The sequence below is a fragment of the Chelonoidis abingdonii genome, chromosome 6 (genome assembly GCF_003597395.2).
Source record: "Chelonoidis abingdonii isolate Lonesome George chromosome 6, CheloAbing_2.0, whole genome shotgun sequence".
Lineage (NCBI taxonomy): Eukaryota > Metazoa > Chordata > Testudines > Testudinidae > Chelonoidis > Chelonoidis abingdonii.
In genome coordinates this window covers 42,287,820-42,307,952 of record NC_133774.1, presented here as the reverse complement: position 1 = coordinate 42,307,952, position 20,133 = coordinate 42,287,820, and the positions used below count along the sequence as shown (strand labels likewise).

At 39.6% G+C, this 20,133-nt stretch overlaps 1 protein-coding gene across 3 annotated transcripts in view; it reads right to left on the bottom strand.

Annotated features, from left to right (window-relative positions):
• The window catches only part of RGS7BP (regulator of G protein signaling 7 binding protein), an 83,029-nt gene that overhangs the window by 31,498 nt on the left and 31,398 nt on the right, over window positions 1–20,133 (bottom strand). For all 3 annotated transcript variants that reach the window (XM_032794811.2, XM_032794812.2, XM_075067514.1), the window contains exon 3: window positions 4,735–4,865. In XM_032794811.2, coding sequence (XP_032650702.1) covers window positions 4,735–4,865 — 131 coding nt within the window. The remainder of the gene's footprint in view (window positions 1–4,734; window positions 4,866–20,133) is intronic.

Below are 20,133 nucleotides of genomic sequence, written 5' to 3'. Positions count from 1 at the left end.
GTTACTCACCTTTGTAACTGTTGTTCTTCGAGATGTGTTGCTCATATCCATTCCACACCCGCCCTCCTTCCCCACTGTCGGAGTAGCTGGCAAGAAGGAACTGAGGAGCGGTTGGGTCGGCAGGGGTATATATCAGGCTCCATAGTGGCGCCACTCCAGGGGGTGACCTGCCGGCCCATCAAGTGTTGCTAGGGTAAAAGTTTCTCCGACGAACGTGCACGCGGCGCGCGCACACCTAACTGGAATGGATATGAGCAACACATCTCGAAGAACAACAGTTACAAAGGTGAGTAACCGTCTTATCTCTTCTGTCCCACCACAGTGTTCAAGTGAAGTCTCTTACTGCTGTCATTCATAATGCTAGTTATGCTGCTGGTCTAGTGGTCAGGTATAAATAGATTTTTAAGATGTCAAACAACTGACAAGTTTTGCTAAGCCCTCTGGAAACAAGAAGCTATTTTTGAAAAATAGTGATGAAAATTGTCCGATCCACTTGCACAATGTTAAAAAAAAAAAAAAGTACTGTGTAGGATGGGTCATCTTAGTTTGTGTTTTTAAGATTTCTGGTAAATTATGGAACCTCTACTGGCTGCCCAGATCACATTTGAAACTTTCAGCAAGGAATAAGGCTGCAGTGACAGAAAGCTCTCTCCTCTGTGTAGTGTTGTCTACTGGGGAGTGGGAACTTGGAAACTCAGGTTCTATTCTGAGTTCAACCACTGACCTCATGTGTAATCTTGTGCAAGTTATTAAACCTGTTGTTTCTCTTTCTGAAAAACTGAGATGATACTTATCTACCTCTTTATATTGCCTTAGAATCTAGGATGCAGGGTAAGTATTCTCTATATCAGAACAACATATTTTATTGGTTAATACCAAACATCTCACTCTCTACCTCCCCTAGACTTAATTATAAGCCCAGGCACTGCAGCCCCTAAAGTCTCTGCGTTCCAGGTGGCCTTGCCTGCTGCAGGGAGAGGGGCAGCTTCCCCGCTTGCTCCCTTCCTCCCTCCATCCCTCCCTCCCAGAAAGTCCTAAGTGCCGCCAAACAGCTGTTTGGTGGGGGGAAGCAATGGGAGGGAGGGAGGAAGGGAGGGGGAGGCGGCGGAGAAGAGGAACTTGTGCAATGCTCCCTTGTAAAGTCAGCCAAACGACATTATAAGGGAGCATTGCACAACTTTAAACGAGTATGTTCCCTAATGGAGCAGCGATGTAACTTTGAAACTGTTAAGCGGGAGGACGTTAAGTGAGGAGTTACTGTATGTACAAATTACAGAAGAGGCTTTAGTTATTTCTAGAGTGCAATATTTTATGACTAGCCATGTATCTAAAAATAAGCTATTCACCAATCACAAATCTCTTACTTTGATTGTGAGTGAATAAATAGGATTTCCACTTTAGCTACCTCCTGTAATTAGACATAGACAATCCTTTTGATGCAAATATCTAGCATTAAAATGCTAGTAATGATGGAATTTCTATCTTGCCTTGAAAAGAATGTTAGTATATTTTGGGGAGAGGTTGTGGCTTTTTTTCCAGGATAGCTAGCACAAATATGGTCCAAACCAACCAGCCGCCTGTGACAATTGAGCAAATCTGCCAGGCTATATGAACATATAAGCTATTATTTATAGTTACATTACATTCAGTGGATGCTTAAACAAATATGAAATTATTCAGGAAATCAGATCTAACTTTTACAGGAAAGATTAACTTTCACTAGAAGAAGAAGATCTCTGAGGGGTATAAGAACCTTCATTCCTGGAAAAATCTCAGCCTGTAATTTAAAAAAGCTTAATAAACCCATCCAGGAGCACTTACTGTAACAGTCTTAGCTACAAAGTATGTGACTTAATATAAACAAGGATAGTGAAAAATCAATGTATTACTAAACTTTGTCAGTTGCACAATTCACATTGGGCAAAACCAACAAATCCCTTGATGTGGTCTTTGTGATCGGGGTGATAAGTTCGTATTTACTTTGGTGGGCCTCTTGTAGGTAAAAACTTTCTGATACCAGTGGATCCAGCTATCAAAGTAGTCAAAATGTATCTGTACGTTTTGAAGAGATCTAACACTTGTACTAAAGGAGTCACTGGGGTATCTCAATACATTGTTATACTCTGTGGCCCAATAGAAACATAGGGACAGAACGCACATGCTTTGCCAGTGGTTTACGCAACTGTTTTCACAGATTCCAAGGCGAAAAGTGACTACTGTGATCACCTGACAGAACTTCCCGAAATAATTCCTGAAGCACAGTTTTTAGAAAAAAAAATCCAGTCTTGGTCAGTGATAGAAAATCCACCTTGACCCTTGGTAAATTGTCCTAATAGTTAATCACCCTCACTGTTAAAAAACTATGCCCAATTTTCATTCTGAATTTGTCTAGCTTCAACTTCCAGACATTTACTAGGCAGCAGTAGAAAGGCGAGAATCAGGATTACTGGCTTCTATTCCTGGGTCTGAAGGGGAGTGGCATTTAGTAATTAAAGAAAGCACAGCCAAGCATCTAGATCTGGCACATGCAGCTTGAGGGGTGGTTTAGCTTCCGTGGATGATATGTGGATCTGCCATAGTGGAGACAGGTTGCCACAGCCCTCTCTGCCAGAAATCACCTTGTACAAACTGCCAAACTTGTGAGACTGGGCAATGACTCTTGACTGTCTCCTGTAGTAGAAGATGTAAGGCCTTGCTCAGTAATAAGAGCTGTGATGTAAACCTTATTAACACTAGTCAGTGGAAGGTCTTCTGCTGGCTTCCAGCCTAGCACACCCTCCTTAGGACAAAGTGGGTAGGAGTACTGCTGTGTCTGGAGCTATAGGTCTGTATTTATTGTGAAGGAGTTTGAATGAGACTTTGGAACATGCTCAGTGTTGTTGGCATGTCGGAGTTGTGTGGGGCTGGAGTATGTTCAGTGCAGATGGAATGCGTGGTGATTCAAGCAGAAAGCTTCTTACAAAGCTCTGCTGAGTATGTGCAAATAATGATTTTCAGAGGCTTGTAACTTGGCCATATTTGCATGGATTTTCCTGGTGAGAGCAAAAGGCTCTGATCTGATCCCAGCACAGTCCCCCTACCAAAGTCACATCCGTGCTCCAAAGCAATGGAGGAACTAGAGCTCTTCAAAGAAACATCTGGGAAAATATTTAACATAGGAAAAATTAGCTAATTTGCCAAACTTCATTCTTGGAAATGACAAAAATGATTTTTATTGAAACTTTTTTTTTAAACAAATCAAAGAGCAAACATGGAAAATTAGCTTGAATGACAGATGTTTAACAAAGTTACAAGTGCCTGAAAACAGGGACTGGTAATGGAAAGTGTTAGGTGACGATAGTGTTAACTATAGAGTTTTAAAGTTAGAGTTTTAAAGTTCTCCTTTAGTTTTGTGACTGTGCAACTATTGTTCACAACTGTGAGCATTCATTCATGCGTTTTAAGTTAATAGGCCTGTTTGCTCATCAGTGTGTAGGAAATACACAGTTGGGCCCCATTGCCCAGAGAAATGCACAGTGCTCAGCAATATAAGTAAACCTCTCCACCCCAAAATAAATCAGCACTCATGGGTATGCCAGGGCGCAATTAGGGTATAGTGGTACTAATGCAAGGAGGATATATAATATTATATCATGATTCTCCTATTGCCATACTGTAGTACTGCTTTATCTGAGTATGAAGAACAGGGGACCTTACACTAAAGTGAGAACTGAGGCTATCATAAGGATCACCTCACAAATACCACTCATGGTTCCTGTACTAAATTCCTCATGAGATATGCAGGAGGGAACTCCTGTCAACCCAGCTGCTAGCAGCACAAACTCCTTTGCTTCCATCATCTTGTTGAATTGCAAAGCTGGTCAAGAATTTCCCAGCTAATTTTTTTTTTAAAGAGAAAATGCAATTTCCATAAAAACAAAATTTTAAATGAGAAAATTTTGATTTTGCCCCCAAAATGTTTTTTTTTTTTAAAATCAGGAAAATCAAAACAAAGTATTTCATTTTGAGTTGTGTCAACCCATAATCTAAACATTTTGGCATGTTGAACAGAATCAAAAAGTTTAGTTTAGAGTCAGTTCAACAACAATGTGTCTGCCTGTGCCTCACAGGAGTTGTTGTTTGGGTGCCTTATGTGCCCATTATCCTCTATTGGCTGGGTTCTGGCTGAACTAAATCTCCCATGAAACCCTCTGGTTGAACAGCTGTGGTGCATCATGGGAGTCTCATGACCATGATGGGAGATGAAGTCCAGCTTATGGAGGCAACTGAGGGTATAAAGCACCTGATCTACAATTCCCACGAGGCATCATGGCAGCTCAGGATGTCTCAATTTAATGTCAAGGTAGCCTGAAATGAAATGTTTTGATACTTTTGAATCAAAAATTTTCAGAACCCACCATTCTGCATTATTTATTCCAGCAAATGTACAGGATATCTTGTTCAGTGAAATCTGAATAACTGGTACTGGAAGCTGAAACTTCCCATATTGGGTCAAACTTTATTCCAGTTTCAGGCCCTTAAATCACAATAATACATTAGATAGGCACACCTGATGTGACACACTTTTATAAGGATGGTGACATCATTGTAGAACCACCGCTTATGTGAATCCTTCTACTGTACAGATCATTCAGAAATTTATTGCTATACATACTACATGCCTACCCAAGGAAAACTAAAAAAAAGATCAGTGTTGAAGGTTAGTGTCTGTGATGTGTTTGTGTAATTCAATACCTTTCCGATGAAACTGGAGGGATCCTAGGAGACATATGGACTTGAGCATCTCTGTTGTGTACATTTCTAAGCAACATTGCAACTGAATGTATAGTCTACAGATTTCAGGATGAATCTCTCCATCTTCTGGGCTGCAACAAAAAAGAGGAAGGCTGTACTTAAAATAGACTTGTTTAATACAATCTTCAACTGTCTGTCTGTAAAATATATGGAAAACTTGTTATTTCTAGAGAATTTTATTTAAAGTAAGTCTTTAACCATATAAACATTAGACATATTTTACAAAACATTCAATTTAACTTATTTCTCCCCCTCCTGTCATCCATGAAGTGTTTAAATACTTAAACCAATTTAAGTGATAACAAATTCTGTATTTCCCTCTAATATCAAGATCCAGGAGGTGTTTTATTCTATATTACTTTTTGTAAGTTTTACTCATTGTCTCACAAGCTTTCTCTGAACTGTGGGAAGTCTCTTCTAGTGTGTATGGTCCTTACTTCCCCCTGCACATTTTTTTTAACAAAAGCAGAAAAATTAATTTGTAACCTGCAAAGTCTGAGCATTTGTTCCTTCTCCACGTGCGCTGGGGGAGTATAACTTTGGTGGCGATGGTCGACTCATGTAGTCCTAGTGTAATTCTACTATGTAGAGGCACAAATTCAGGGCCAGGCAAACAATTTCTGTAATCTAGTAGGGTCTTTGGTTATAACTTCTTGTTTTGTATTGCTTAGATGTTATTGTTACAGCATTAATACATGACACCTAATAATGAAGTGTTAAGTACTTCACAGAAAAGTATGAAGACAAGGTCCCTGCCCTAACAATATACAATCTAAAAACACAGCACTCAAACCAAGCCTGTGGATAGGATAGGCTGGAGGGTTGAATGGTGAAGTTGAATGTATAATTTTTAGTTTCATGACTTCTGTATGAATTTCTTTTTCAATTGTTATTCTCTGTGTTTAAAATGTTAGTCATCTGATTAGCCAACACTACAGTGTGGGGAGGTCTGGGGCTTATAGAACTTTTGGAAGAGGTGCTTTTTGAGCAGCATCTTTGTCATAATAATTGTTGAAAGAAGGACAAGGACTGAAAATCCATTCACTAATTTTCAAACTGAGCATAATCTGTAACTGACTGTTTAGAACACAGATAAAATAATTTTGCCACATACAGGGTCCGTTTTTCAAACCTGGGTGCTAAATTGGACATCTAAATCCCACATTTGTAGGCTCAAAATAGCACTTAGGCATAAAAATGTTTATTTTACAAGCCTAGCTGTTCATCTGGGTGTCCAAAGGAAAGATTTGTCCAGCCAAGTTTAAAAGGTGGGCTCACAATCACCTTTGCCAGTAGCATTTTTAATTATACAGTTGTTGTTTAATTCAAGGATTTAGGATTTCAGCAAAAAAAAGACAAATAACATAGAAAACTGGATTATAAAACAGATATAAAACACTTGCTTTACTGAATAAATGTTGAACCTAAAGGCATCTTGAGCAGCAGTAATATGAGGCTGGATAAATTTCATAGCATGTCTCTAGATTTCTAGAAGAAGGATATTATAAATGAAGTTTTAACAACAAAGATTTGCCAGCGTTGTTTAAAGGTGTGTAATTTCCTGCAGCTAAATTGATAATTCTACAGAGCCTCTTATGTTGAAATAAAATCAGACTTATGGGCTTTCTCAAGGGAACTGAAGCAACTAACTTGATAATGATTTGCAACAACTCTACTCTGTTACTTCTGGTATTAGGTTCAAATAATTTTGTAACATCAATCAAGATTGAAGTGTTTTGAGACCTACAGCAAACAATGCTCATTTAACCCAGTAAAATGGGTACTCTATGGCAAGAGGCTAAGCCATCACTCATACTTGTCTAACTGTGGGATGACATTTTTTTCCTGTCAGCAGAAAGGCTTAAAACTTCTAAGCAAAATCCCAGCAGTTTGTACTGATTTCATACCAATAAGTTCAGTTCAAATTAACATTGATTTATAGATTAGTAGACAAGATCATCTAGTGTGACCTTCTTTATAACACAGGCCCTAAGAATTCTTTGAATTAATTACTTCTTGAACTAGAGCATGACTTTTAGAATAACATCCATTCTTGATTTATGATGAAAAAGGACACAGGAAGATGCCTCCCATTTGCCAGTCCATTGCAAGGCAGGGCCCATCAGAAAATGTCTGGGAACTGTTGGCATAATTAATAAAATTGTTGTGGTTTGTTCTCTTCTCAGGACCAATTTCATCTCATATACAGGGAAATAGTCTTGATTATTCCAGGTGCCTTCTTATCCCTCTGGTACAGAACAGTATCTGCATTTCTGCTCACTCACTCCTGCCTTTTATATGTTATGGTTTCTGCTTTCAATGTGAAGGGTACATTTCCTCAGAAATCATGTTATATACTGTACTGTATTTACTGCATCTTGCATTGACTCTGAGTAAGGCTATGCTGACACAATCATCTCCCACTTTTCCATCCCCAGTATCTTAAAGACCAAATATCTTTTCTTTTCTGACACTGGCTGTAACTTCTAAGTTAGTATGTATTCTGAAAGTATTTATGAAGGGCTTAAATCCACATGCTTCCCAAACAATTCACTGTTTGACCTCAGATTCAATTCTTAGTCAATTCCCTTAAAAAAATTCTGTGACTATGAATGACAACATATATTTGTTCGCTGTCTTTTCAAACAATAGGGCCTTGTGCAGAAGGTTTAAGTAATTCTTAGTCAGGAGCATAGCTGAATACCGAGTGCTAATTAGAGCTGAAGGCACTGCTTAGACGTAGTCTCACAGCATGATGGGAACATACACGAAAAAATATGGTGCGAGAACCACTAAGTTTTAATTTTAAAAAATGCACTTAATAATGGCTCCTCCGGCAAGGTTTGATTCTACTACATATACTACAGTATTTTATAATCTATCTAATGCACTTATCACAATAGTATCCTGCATTGCATTATCCTAAGAACATCTAAGCCTAAAGTCCTTGGCAGTTACGCATGTTCACAATTTCTTCCATTTCTTCCAACAACTGAAATATTAGGTGACCTGCAACCATATGTCCTATGAACCCTTAGTAATCTGAATTGTGCTCTTCTCTTTCCCCAGTATAACGATTGCCAAACTGTTGTTAAATTTAACAGTATTACCATTTTTAGTTGACAGATGCTGAGAAGGTTTACTGATGTAATCATACTTGAGTTGCCCAAAGTAGACTAGATAAAACATAGAGGCCGGATGCTGATCTTCATTACTCTGGTGCAAGTGAGGAACAGCTCCACTGAAGTAAATGGTTACTCCTGATTTATACCAGTGTAAACAAGATCAGCATCGACTGTAAATTTGTAGTTGCTCTGAATGTAAAACTCTCAGCGACTTAAAAGTTGTGTGCAAGGTGCAGTTACAGGAGTGGACTCAAAGTGGCAATGGGAACTAAGTATGATCCAAGAGCAGCATTTGATTCTTACATGCTTTACTGAAGAATACAGTCTAGGTAGGCTGAATGGAAAGGACCTCCTGGGTCATCTAATTCAATTTACTTAATTCTGAAATGTAGCACAGCAGAGTTTCTAACTTTGCAACATTTTTTTATTCCTGTACCTTGGGTCATTCTCACACAATTGTTTTCCCCTTTGATAAATATATTTAATAATAGTCAATTAGTATTTGTTTAGATTTTCCAGAGGCCTTCACTGTCCTAATTTGTCCCATCTTTTAGTTTAGACACTAGTGCTCTCATTTTCTTTTATGCCATCTACATTCTCATGTGTAATACTGCATGGAATGTTGATGATGCAACGCTATGGGAGGGACTGTGCCTAACCTTTGCATGAATTTGCGAAGATAGGATGGGGACAGGGGCGCTGGAACAATTTTTATAGTGGGGGTGCTGATGATGAAAACCATGTATTTGGTGTCAAGTATCAGAGGGGTAGCCATGTTAGTCTGGATCTGTAAAAGCAGCAGAGAGTCCTGTGGCACCTTATAGACTAACAGAAGTATTGGAGCATGAGCTTTCGTGGGTGAACACCCCCTTCGTCGGATGCAACATGTATTTGGTGTTTATTATTACTACTTCAAGACAGGGGCTGTGGCAGCACCCCCAGTTCCAGCACCACTGGATAGGGCACTAGGCGATTTCCCTCAGGCCATCTCCCACAGTTGCAGTCCCTGTACTTTCCTGAGTGCACACAGGCTGCTCCCTGTTAATATCCTTTGAGCCACCTTGTGATGGGATTAATAGATCCCACAGAGATGAGGAAGGTGCCAGAGACACAGGCGCCAACTTTCCAAAGTGCTGGGAGGTGCTCAACCCCCAGCTCTGTCCTAGGCCCCACCCCCACTCCACCCCTTCCCCCAAGGCCCCACCCATGCCCTGCCTCTTTCTGCCCCCACTCCACCCCTGCCCCACCTCTTCCCACCCTTCTCCCAATCACAATGCATCCTCTCTCCTCTCCCTTCCAGCCTCCTCCATGCCACGAAACAGCTGATTGCGGCAGGCAGAAGGTGTGGGGAGGGAGAGGAAGGGTGCTGATTGGTGGGGCCTGCTGATGGAGGGAGGCTGGGGGGTTGGGGAGGAGGTGATAAGAGGACTTCCCTATGGGTGCTCCAGCCCTGGAGCACCCATGGAGTTGGCGCCTATGACCAGAGAGGCTCTGTGTGTGGGGCTAGCCCCACCTCTCCAGCCCTGTCAATCATGTATAGTGTGGAGGAGACCTTTAAAAAAGAGGAAACTACAGTCAGCTAGGGGGAGCAATCACCATGAGCAGAAAAGGGCTGGAGTGACTCCTGAAGCCACAAGGGAAACTCCCATTCAGGAGACCTCCACACCCAATCCTACAGGGAGTGCAGGGAACTCCCAGGGTAAGCCTGACAGAGCGAGCCTGATTCAGCTACCCAGCCAGAAGGACTCCTAGAAAACCACTGTGGAGACTGCCCCGAAGTAAGCAGGTACTGCTGGTCTTGCCTTTTCCCCCTTGAGTTGGCTGTGTGAAGGAGTTATTCCTGGGTGCATTGGAATATTTGTTTTCCTTTTGATCCCCCACTGGAAGAGACCTAAAAAGGCCTGCAAAGGATGGGGTCCCCCTTGCAAGAACATAAGCCAGCCAGTGTAGATAACTGGGCTTGGTCAGGGTCTCCCACTGTCCGGGAGAAAAACCTAAGGGGGACTCTTTTACACACTCCAAAAGAGACCAGTCCATGGCCCTATGCACCTGGAAGAGGTCATGTTGTATTCTCCTTAGGTGTGGTGTAGCTTGCAAGATCCTCCAGCTGTCTGTGTGGAAGAAAAGTATCATGGTGCCTCAAAGCTCATTGAAAGACCCATATCAACTTTAATGGGTTTTGGGTTGAGTCCTCAAATGTCAGCAAATGCCTTAATGGCACAATTTATCCATATATGTTGTTGCAAAGTCACAACTGCACTCTGCAGGGTCAGTGATGAGTTTCCAAACTGAACAAAATCATAAAATGGCAGGAGTACTAGAATAATCACTCTTGAGAGATGATCATTTTTATTGCAGTGATTTTAGATAAAATAGATGATTACTATCCAGTTTCTTTCCAAGTGTTAGAAAGTGTAAATGAGTAAGAGGAGTACTATACCTAACATTTTTTTGGGTCATAGTTGCTATGGAAACTATACTTACAAAAATCAGTGTCTCTCACTTTCTTCATGGCTGTCACTAAAAAAAAAAAAAGTGAGGAACTGGAGATTGGATGAGAAAATGGTACATTTCTCATAGAGTGTCTGGTTTCTAAGATGGAGAAATGTTGAATAACCACCCTTAAAAATGTTCTTACTTATAATTCTGATAAGGGTAGAAGTTTAAAATTGTCCATATTACAATTTAAATAATTATCGACAAGAAAGGACACTTTTCAGCTAACTAAAGTATCACATCTAAATGGCTTTCTGTACATGTACAAGCTACAACAGAAATGAGAAAAAGCAATTACAGAAGTCTTAACTGACACTTTTTGCTCTTATAAATGCTTAAGTGCCCGAGGATGCAAAAAAATATTATTCTTAAAAGAGCCACAGTATATAGAAAAATGATTGAATGGTACTTTCTGACCAAAAACTGTCCTTTGAACAATATTATTCATGTGTAGTTAGACCAAAGGCAAAATTCTGCTCTAATTTATACCCATACAAGTCCAGAGTACTATCAGTGACATCCAAGACCATAATTTGGCCCCGTTTCTATAGAAACATTTAATTATCTCCACACTGAGACCCCTGTTGACTCAGTCTCACACTGTTCTGTTGATCAATTACTGTAATGCTCTATTATACAGTGTCTCTGAAAGGATTCCACTTACTTTCAGCCACAGTCTGCTCTCAAATGCATGTTTGTAGCTCCCATTTACTTCAATGGAAGTCACAGACCCAAGGGCCGAATTTGACCCTCAGATTCCAACTTGTATAAAAGGTTCTTTGCTATCCCTGATTGTTTCACTGTAACCCAGTTTCATGATTCATCCTTTGTATTGTACTTAAAAATCCACTTCAATGTAGTCAGCTCAGTTTGGTTTCTCTCAGCAATCTTCTTTGGCATTGCCATGAGGTCAAGTGACACAAGTCTTTGGTCTTCCCCTTACACTCACTATAAAAACATATGCTGTAAGAGAAGCTAGGTATATAGTGTAACTTACACATACTGATCATTTAAGAGATGTTTAACAACTAAGGCTGGCTGAAAAATCCATTAAACAATTTTATCAATTAATAGATATATGGTAATCTGGTCTTTGTTTAAATGGTAGTAATAATCTTATTAGTTTAAACTATCACCACATAAATGTTAGCCACCAACTTTTCAGCTTCCCGTTTGGTTATTTTCTCCTTGAAGGCCATTTTAATATCCAAGGGAACTCTCTTATAATTCAATGGATATTACTAGAAGAAAGCTTGTTGTTAGTGGAGTTACACAGTAAGAGAAGCCAACCTTAGTATCTTTTTGCTGTAGGAGCACTGGCAGGATTTCTTTCCCAATGAAACAAAAAAACAGCTCCTCTTTTCTCCTTGCTGTGATCTACTGCAACGCAGGTGGGAGCCAGGAATAGTTATTAACTCCTGCCCCCATTGGTGGTGGCAATTTCTTTACTCACCCAAAACAGATGAGGAGAGGGTACAGATAATCTCATGGGAACACAGCACTTAAAAAACATATCTGGTAGGTGATCATTGCTCCAGTCCAAGGGAATAGTGCTGTGCAATGTACACCTAGGGGACGGGAGGGAGTAATTTGTGGAATTCCCGTAGTCTGACAAAGCCTAGTCTGTTGATGTTCAGGACACACTTAAGGCTTATCTGTTCCCTCAGGTTTTTGAGAAGGGATGAGTTGAGAGGTAAATATGCTAGAGCAGATGGTAATGGTCGGTCCAAATGGGGGATGAAATTCACCAAGAGGATCAGCATAAGGCATGTGCACAATTTAATACCTATTTAGACTTATTTAGGAGACTTAATTGTGGTTTAAGTAATATACAGGCCTTGTGCTGGCCCTCTGCACAGGGGAGAGCTTTGTCTGAGCCTTGTCTTCATGAGGAAATTTAAACTTGGATTTTCAAAGGAGTTTAAGGGAATGGTACCTAAATTGTACTGAACTTCAATTGGAGTTGGGCACCTATCTGATTTTCTTTGAAAAATCCCAGCCTTAATCATGTATAAGCCTTATTTGAACAAGTCAGTTAGCTGCCATGATGATGACTGGGCAATATAGTCAAGAACAAGTCATGTCAGCAAGGACTGGGTCCAGGATATACACATGATTAACAGACCTGATGCTGAGCATGACTTGTTTCTTGACTACAGTGACTAGTCAGTCATGGGCAAACTGCCACCTAACTTGATTTTTTATTATGTTTAAATGCAATTCAAATTCCTTAAGAGGATCATCCCCCAAGATGAATTGGTGGGCAAGTTTATAACTTATATTGATCTAGGTATCTCTGATATCTTCAAATTAATAAATGATATCTTCATTTTTGTCTAGTTTTGTATATATGTCAAAAAATAGGTGCAAGCATTTATGTATGTATTGCGACGGGGTCAGGCCAGATAGCTACAGGAGAGTGATAGAAGGCAGTTATATTAGCCCCAGGTTAAGTAGGTCCCCTTTCCTTGGGTAAGGTAATAAGGAAGGCTCCAGAACAATCAGGAGCTTTCTGGACACAGTTAAGGCAGACAGGCTGATTAGAACACCTGCAGCCAATCAAGAAGCTGCTAGAATCAATTAAGGCAGGCTAATCAGGACACCTGGGTTTAAAAAGGAGCTCCCTTCAGTTTGTGGTGCGCGTGTGAGGAGCTGGGAGCAAGGGGCTGAGGCTGAGCTGCTTGAGGACTGAGGGGTACAAGCATTATCAGACACCAGGAGGAAGGTCCTGTGGTGAGGATAAAGAAGGTGTTTGGAGGAGGCCATGGGGAAGTAGCCCAGGGAGTTGTAACTGTCATGCAGCTGTACCAGGAGGCACTATAGACAGTTGCAATCCACAGGGCCCTGGGCTGGAACCCGGAATAGAGGGTGGGCCCAGGTTCCCCCCAAACCTCCCAACTCCTGATCAGACACAGGAGGAGTTGACCCGGACTGTGGGTGCTGCAAGAGGGGAAGATCTCTGAGGTGAGAAAATCCTCCAATAAGCACAGGACCCACCAATGTAGAGGAACTTTGTCACAGTATCTATATAATATGTAGAGTGAAATTCCATCTGAGATACAAGGAAAAAATTCAGAACTTTAACTCTGCTCTGACTCCACTGTGAATGGAGTTTCACTATACCTGTGGTAACTGATAGTGGCTTCAACTATACTAAGGCTTATTGCATGATATATAATAGAGCAGTATGAACTCTTGCTGGTGATCCTTGGAGCTGGTCATGGAGTTCTAAATTTCCTCATCTTCCCTCTGCTAAATCACATTTAAAGTTAGCAAAAAATGCATTAAACACTTTCATAATTTTCCCTGCACACCACTGTTGTGCTTGTCATAGGGATGTTACATAGTCATGAGCAAGAAGAGAGCTGGTCCACAGACACTTTTAAGATGTGGTATGTGCTATACAGAGTTTGAGAACCCCACTATTTAGGCGTGCTAAAATGTGGTTGCAAAAGAGAGGAAAAAAATCTGACATGCTATATTTCATGATTCTTGTGTTCAAAAACTTGAATTAATTGCAGAAGTTTCATGCTTCTGTCTATATGGAGATCACTTTGCCTTACTGTTTATTTACTATCTCAGAAACTAATACTTTGACATGTTAGCAGACAAATTTAGTGTGTTTTTGATATTGCCTATTAAGAACAATTTCACAGTAAGGTTAAACATTCCGTAGTTTGCGCCACATAAAACATATTTCTATCAGTGTTTTATTCCTATAATACCAGTAGTTCAAATTCTGTATTTTTTTCAGGTTATTCTTTGAATCGTATTTATAATTTTAAGAGTAATCAGCAACACTGTGTATCTTTTATACTTTGGGCATTGAGTATTTCAGTCATTTTCTTTCCTTCGGGCTTCTTTAAAAAAATACACCTGTTAACATTAGTTGAACTAAATAGATTTATGGAGCACTGATAATACATAGAATATGCCAGTCTTTGTGAATAACTGACTGCTAAGACATTTAATATATTGCCCATAGAGGGAGCTCTTATACCATTATCTTTTCTGTACGGCAGAAATGAGAATGCTGTGTCCAGCATCCAGATAATCAGTTTAAAACCGAGAATAGGCAGGGATCAGTTACCCATCCTTAGAAATAAAAAATATTAGATATGAAAATGGCTATTGCTTTTTAACTCAAAACAATCTTCTTAAGCTGCAAATATTTCATAATAGTTTATGGATAATTAATTTTATGTTCCCTTTACAAATCTTTAGGATGATTATTCAAATTGGAAACACTGTACAGGCTATTCCAAAACTCACCTTGGTGTCAAACAGGAATAGCTCCATTGAAATCAATGTAAATTTCACCAGTGTAGTTCTGGTAAAAGGGAGAGGACAATCAGGCCTAAATTTTTAATTTCAACCAGAAGATTGTAGCCAGGCATTAACCGTGGATAGTGCAGTTCTAGGCTGTACATTGTGTCAACAATGTTTAAAAATACATAGTGATGTATATATTTAGTCCTAAGATAGGAATGCCAAGTCATTTAGGGAGCTTGATATGAACTTTTATTTTTAAAGTTTCTATTTGATGAAGCCTGGGGTTAACTGTAAGGAAAGTATTTTGTGAACAATATGAACAGTTTTAAAACAGTACAATCTAAGCCAATATGGCACACTTGCAAATATCAATGTATTTAATAATACAAATATATATATTTAAGATGTACAATAATGAAAGGAAACTAAAGTATTGGTAATACACAAGTAAAAATGCTTGTGGGTCAAATTCTGTCCTGAGTTACATGTATACAACTCCCACAAAAGTGAATGAGAGTTACAAATATGTATTGCAATCCTGAATATGGCCTACTGTTGTTAGATATTTACATATGTACATTGAGATTTTCAAAGCAGTCTAGGGATTTTAGACAGTCTTCCATTAAAATTAATCTACTTTGAAAATCTCAACTACACTCCACAGGAGTTAAAGATAAGTGAGCAATTATACTTACAGAAGTTGGTTTAAAAAGCAGGAATGAATTGAAGCAGTATAAACAAAGGAAATGGGTATTTCTGAATTATAAGGAAATTGTAAATTGGCTTGATAGACTAAGGAAAAATCACTTTGCACTGTGTTTTACTCTATAGCTCTCACATTCTGCCCTGCAACTTAGAAGACCCTCTAGCAAGGTACAGGAGCTGTAAAATAAAATGCCATGGTAATGACTTGGATGTAGATGTGAGCTCAGAACTTACGACTGTTCCCAGAGGCTGAGAAATGCTAGACTTATTGCACAGGAAATTTGTTTATACCTCGTAGATGCTAAGGGCCTGATTTTCTTCTCACTTACATCAGTATGCCACTGCTCTAGTTCCATTGACTTCAGTGGCATTACTCACGATTTAAACTGATGCAACAGGAGAATCAGGTCCACCAAGTGCAAAATTTCTACAACTTTCACCCAGTTCTTGGATTCAGAAGCAGTAGCATATCACAAATTTAGGAGCTTGAAGTGAAGTGTAGCAGGGAAAAGGTGCAAGGGAAAAGGTGTAAGAAAACCCAACAAAAACTATGCCATGATAGAATATTCAGATTGGTACTTCTCTCTTCACTAAACAAAAACACCTACTACCATACTTAACCAATGACTTCTTATACTTTTTCTGCACCTTACCATGTTAGTCACACCTATTTAGATTCCCCTATACATTGGCAGAATGGGTGTAAGTAGGTCTAAAGGAGTCTAACATTTTAAGCATCTAACTTAAGCCACTTTACACATTATTTCAGAATCTGACCCATTACCAGCTACTGCAGGAGAACCAAGAAATACTGAATTCCAAACTTATAAAGATGGTAAGTGAAAGAACTTCAAAAAGTGTTTTATGTTGAAATGTATTTATCTGATATTTTCAAGTGTAAGAAAACATTCTGATTTTGCATTGATACCTTAAACACGTTGTTTGCTTCCTTCACAGCTTTACAGTTCATCTTTTAAAATTATAATGAGGGATATGGTGAACTATTTTGAATATAACTATAAAAGTGATCAAACTGCAATGTTCTCTTCTAAGTGGATACTGAGAAAACATACTTGTTTGTTCTGTTCCCATCTGCTACAGTCATTTCAGATTGGATACTGACAAAGGGTACTCATTTCTAAAATGCCTTTTCCTAGAAATTGTTATGTTTCCATATATCGTGTTGTTTTTAATTCTATGCTACTGCAATGTAATGAATCTTTAGCGATGAAATGTTAGATGTGATAAAACAGAACAGTGCTGCATACTAGACAATAGCAAGAGAACAGACTAAGCTCCTTCCGGTAGACAGATAACATACTAAAAAGCAAGGATAATTTAAAGGACTTGTGTTTATGTGGTTGGAAAACTCATTTCTTAAATCATATCTCCGTCTTAAAGGTGTTACGCTGGTAAACTGTATCAGCTCTGCAGTGCTTACTAAATACAAAAAAATGTTAAAGTTTCACTGGCATGTACAGAAAAAGCAAGTTTTTTTTGAACCTCAATTTTGCAAATTAAGACTCTTGCTTCCTGAAATTAAATAGCAATTCTTGTTGTTAGACATTAGAGGAACATGGAACCAGCTCTCAGTAAAATAAGAATGGCCGGACTGGGTCAGACCAAAGGTCCATCTAGCCCAGTATCTTGTCTTCCCACAGGGGCTGCTGCCAGATGCTTCATAAGGAATGAACAGAACAGGGCAATTTATTGCGTGATCTGTCCCTTATTCTCCAGTCCCAGCTTCTGACAGTCAGAGGTTAGAGACACCCAGAGCATGGGACTGAGACCCTGACCATCTTGGCTAATAGTCCTTGATGGACCTGTCCTCCATGAACTTATCTAGTGCTTTTTTGAACCCAGTTATACTTCTGGCCTTCACAACATTCTCAGGCAATCAGTTCCACAAGTTGACTGTGTGTTGTGTACAGAAATATTTCCTTATGTTTGTTTTAAATCTGTGGCCTATTAATTTAATTGCGTGAACCCTGGTTCTTGTGTTTATGTGTATTATGTGAAGAGGTAAATGACACTTCCTTATTCACATTGTCCACAACATTCATGATTTTATAGACTTCTATCTATCATGTTGCCCTTCTCTGTACTTTTTCCAATTCTAATATCTTTTCTAAGATGGGGTGACCAACGCATGCAGTATTCAAAGTGTGAGTGTACTCCGGATATGTAACTCCTTAGAATCAGCTATCTTGAGTAATTTTGTATCACCTGCAAACTTTGCAACCTCACTGTTTGTGCACCTTTCCACATCATTTATGAATATGTTGAACAGTACAGGTGCCCAGTACAGATCCTTGGGGGACCCCACTATTTACCTCTCTCCATTCTGAAAACTGACCATCTATTTCAATTCTTTCCCCCTATCTTTAAACTATCTCTTGATCTATGAGAATAACTTTCCTCTTATTCCCTGTCTGTTTACTTTCCATAAGAGCCCTTTGGTGTGGGACTTTGTCAAAGGCTTTCTGAACATCCAAGTTCACTATATCTACTGGATTGCCCTTGTCCACATGTTTGTTTACACTCTCAGAGAATTCTAACAGATTGGTGAGGTATGATTTTCCCTTACAAAAGCTGTGTTGACTCTTCCCCAACATATCATGTTCATAATATATTGTGTCTGATAATTCTGTGCTTTACTATACTTTCAGCCGATTTGCTTGGTACTGAAGTTAAAGAAAAAGGCCTCTGGAGCCTTTTAAAAAAAAAATCAGCATTACATTAGCCATCTTCTAGTCACCTGGTGCAGAGGCTGATTTAAGCGATAGGTTATGTATCACGGTTAGTAGTTCTGCAGTTTTGTATCTGAGTTCATTCAGAACTCTTGGGTGAATACCATCTGGTCCTGGTGACTTATTACTGTTTAACTTATCAATTTATTCCAAAACTTCTCTATCAACACCTCAATCTGGAACAGTTCCTCAGATCTGTCACCTAAAAAGAATGGCTCAGGTGTGGGAATTTTCCTCACATCCGCTGCAGTGAAGACGAATGCAAAGAATTCATTTAGCTTCTCTGCAATGATCATGTTTTTCTTGAGTGCTCCTTTACTAAGTCTGTAGTTATTCTGTTGAAGCTAATGGCATGACTCTGGATTTACACTACTGCAACAGAGAGTAGAATCTGGCCTCATGGCATTTGCTTTTATTATAGAGGTACTGTATCTATAATGACCGAGTTAGTGGAATTTTAGCTCTTCCAGTGCTAAACAGTTCAAGGTAGCTTCGATTTCACCTAATAAGTTATCTGCTTTCCTTGATCCACCCCCATTGATTTCAGTAGAAGCTCACTTGTAAGTCAAGAGCATTATATGGGCCTGAAATTGTAGGCTGACATTGAAGATATCAGTCTTTCAGAATTCAGTTTTCTAGCTTCACACCACCAGAACTACCCTCCAATGAAAAAAATTACAGTATTACTTATTTTATTCTAGTCATCTAAGTTTTCTGTAGAGGTTTTAAAGTTCTTTAGGAAGCTCATTATACGAGATAGTTGCTGCAGAAATGGTAACCTTGCCTTTAAAATGCCTTTAAAAAAACTCTTGCTGTGGTCTGTACAGACTTAGGTTTCAATAATTCTTTCACACCCATGACCTTTATTACTGAGGCAGCAAGTCAGTATTAACCAGTATAGTTCAGGTGCATATGTGTTAACACTTTACGCCTCTCTCTGCTGGGCATTTTCAGATGCTATTCAGATAATTTTCTGATGTTCTGAAAATTTCTGGCTGGAAAATTCCAAGCTTGGTTTCTTCCTAAAGCTGAATTTTATTGACTAAATTAACTCATTCACTGTGCATTTTATAAGGTAAAAGTTGCACAGCTCCTGGAATAACTAGATGGGATGCTCTCCAGCAGACCTCCTAAGGGCTTGTCTATACAGGAAAATTGACTGGAATAGCTCCCTGTATGGACCTTCTTATCATAGAATATCAGGGTTGGAAGGGACCTCAGGAGGTCACCTAGTCCAACCCCGTGGTCAAAGCAGGCCCAATCCCCAACTCTTATTCCAGAATGAGTGTGTCCACATGGAAATTATTCAGGAATACCACTAACTCTTTCAGTTCACATCCTACCTTACATCAGAATAACTTCCGCATGTAGAAAAGCCTTAAGTTCCATAGGGGAGATTCCCTTCTGCAGACCTCATAAGGTGCATGGGATAAGGAGTCTGAGCCGTATCCAGCCAAACAGGATTACATTGTGAAGTTGTTATATTTTTTTTTCTTAAAAACAAATGAAAGAAAATAAAAGCCCCCTGGGGAAATTCATTTTAAAAAACCAACAACCCTATATCAAAAGGATGTTAAGGTGGCACTTCTAACCACTCAAAAGTCAAAGTAAATGTGTACATTGAACCTTAGCTCTGCCCCCTAAGATATCAAAAGTTAAAAACAATAAACACAGGGTCTAAGTCCCAGCTGTGGAGAGTTGGGACTGGGCATGAAGCTAACTCTTAGCCACCTTTCTCTTCCTCTGATCTTGGATTGGCTGGGGTCTAAAACAGCCTTGGTCATAATTTAAACCAACCCATAGGATCCTCTGCACTGGTCCAGGACCAGCAGAGCACTGTGCACCCCTTCCTGCCCCTGACATACACCCTACAGAGCTGGGGGAACTCTCACTCCCCACTGCAGCCCTGGGGCCATGGCAGGGTGGGGGGGCAGACAGAGCTTCTTTGGTCTTGGGGGAGCAGATAAGAGCAAATGGGTTGTGGGCCACAG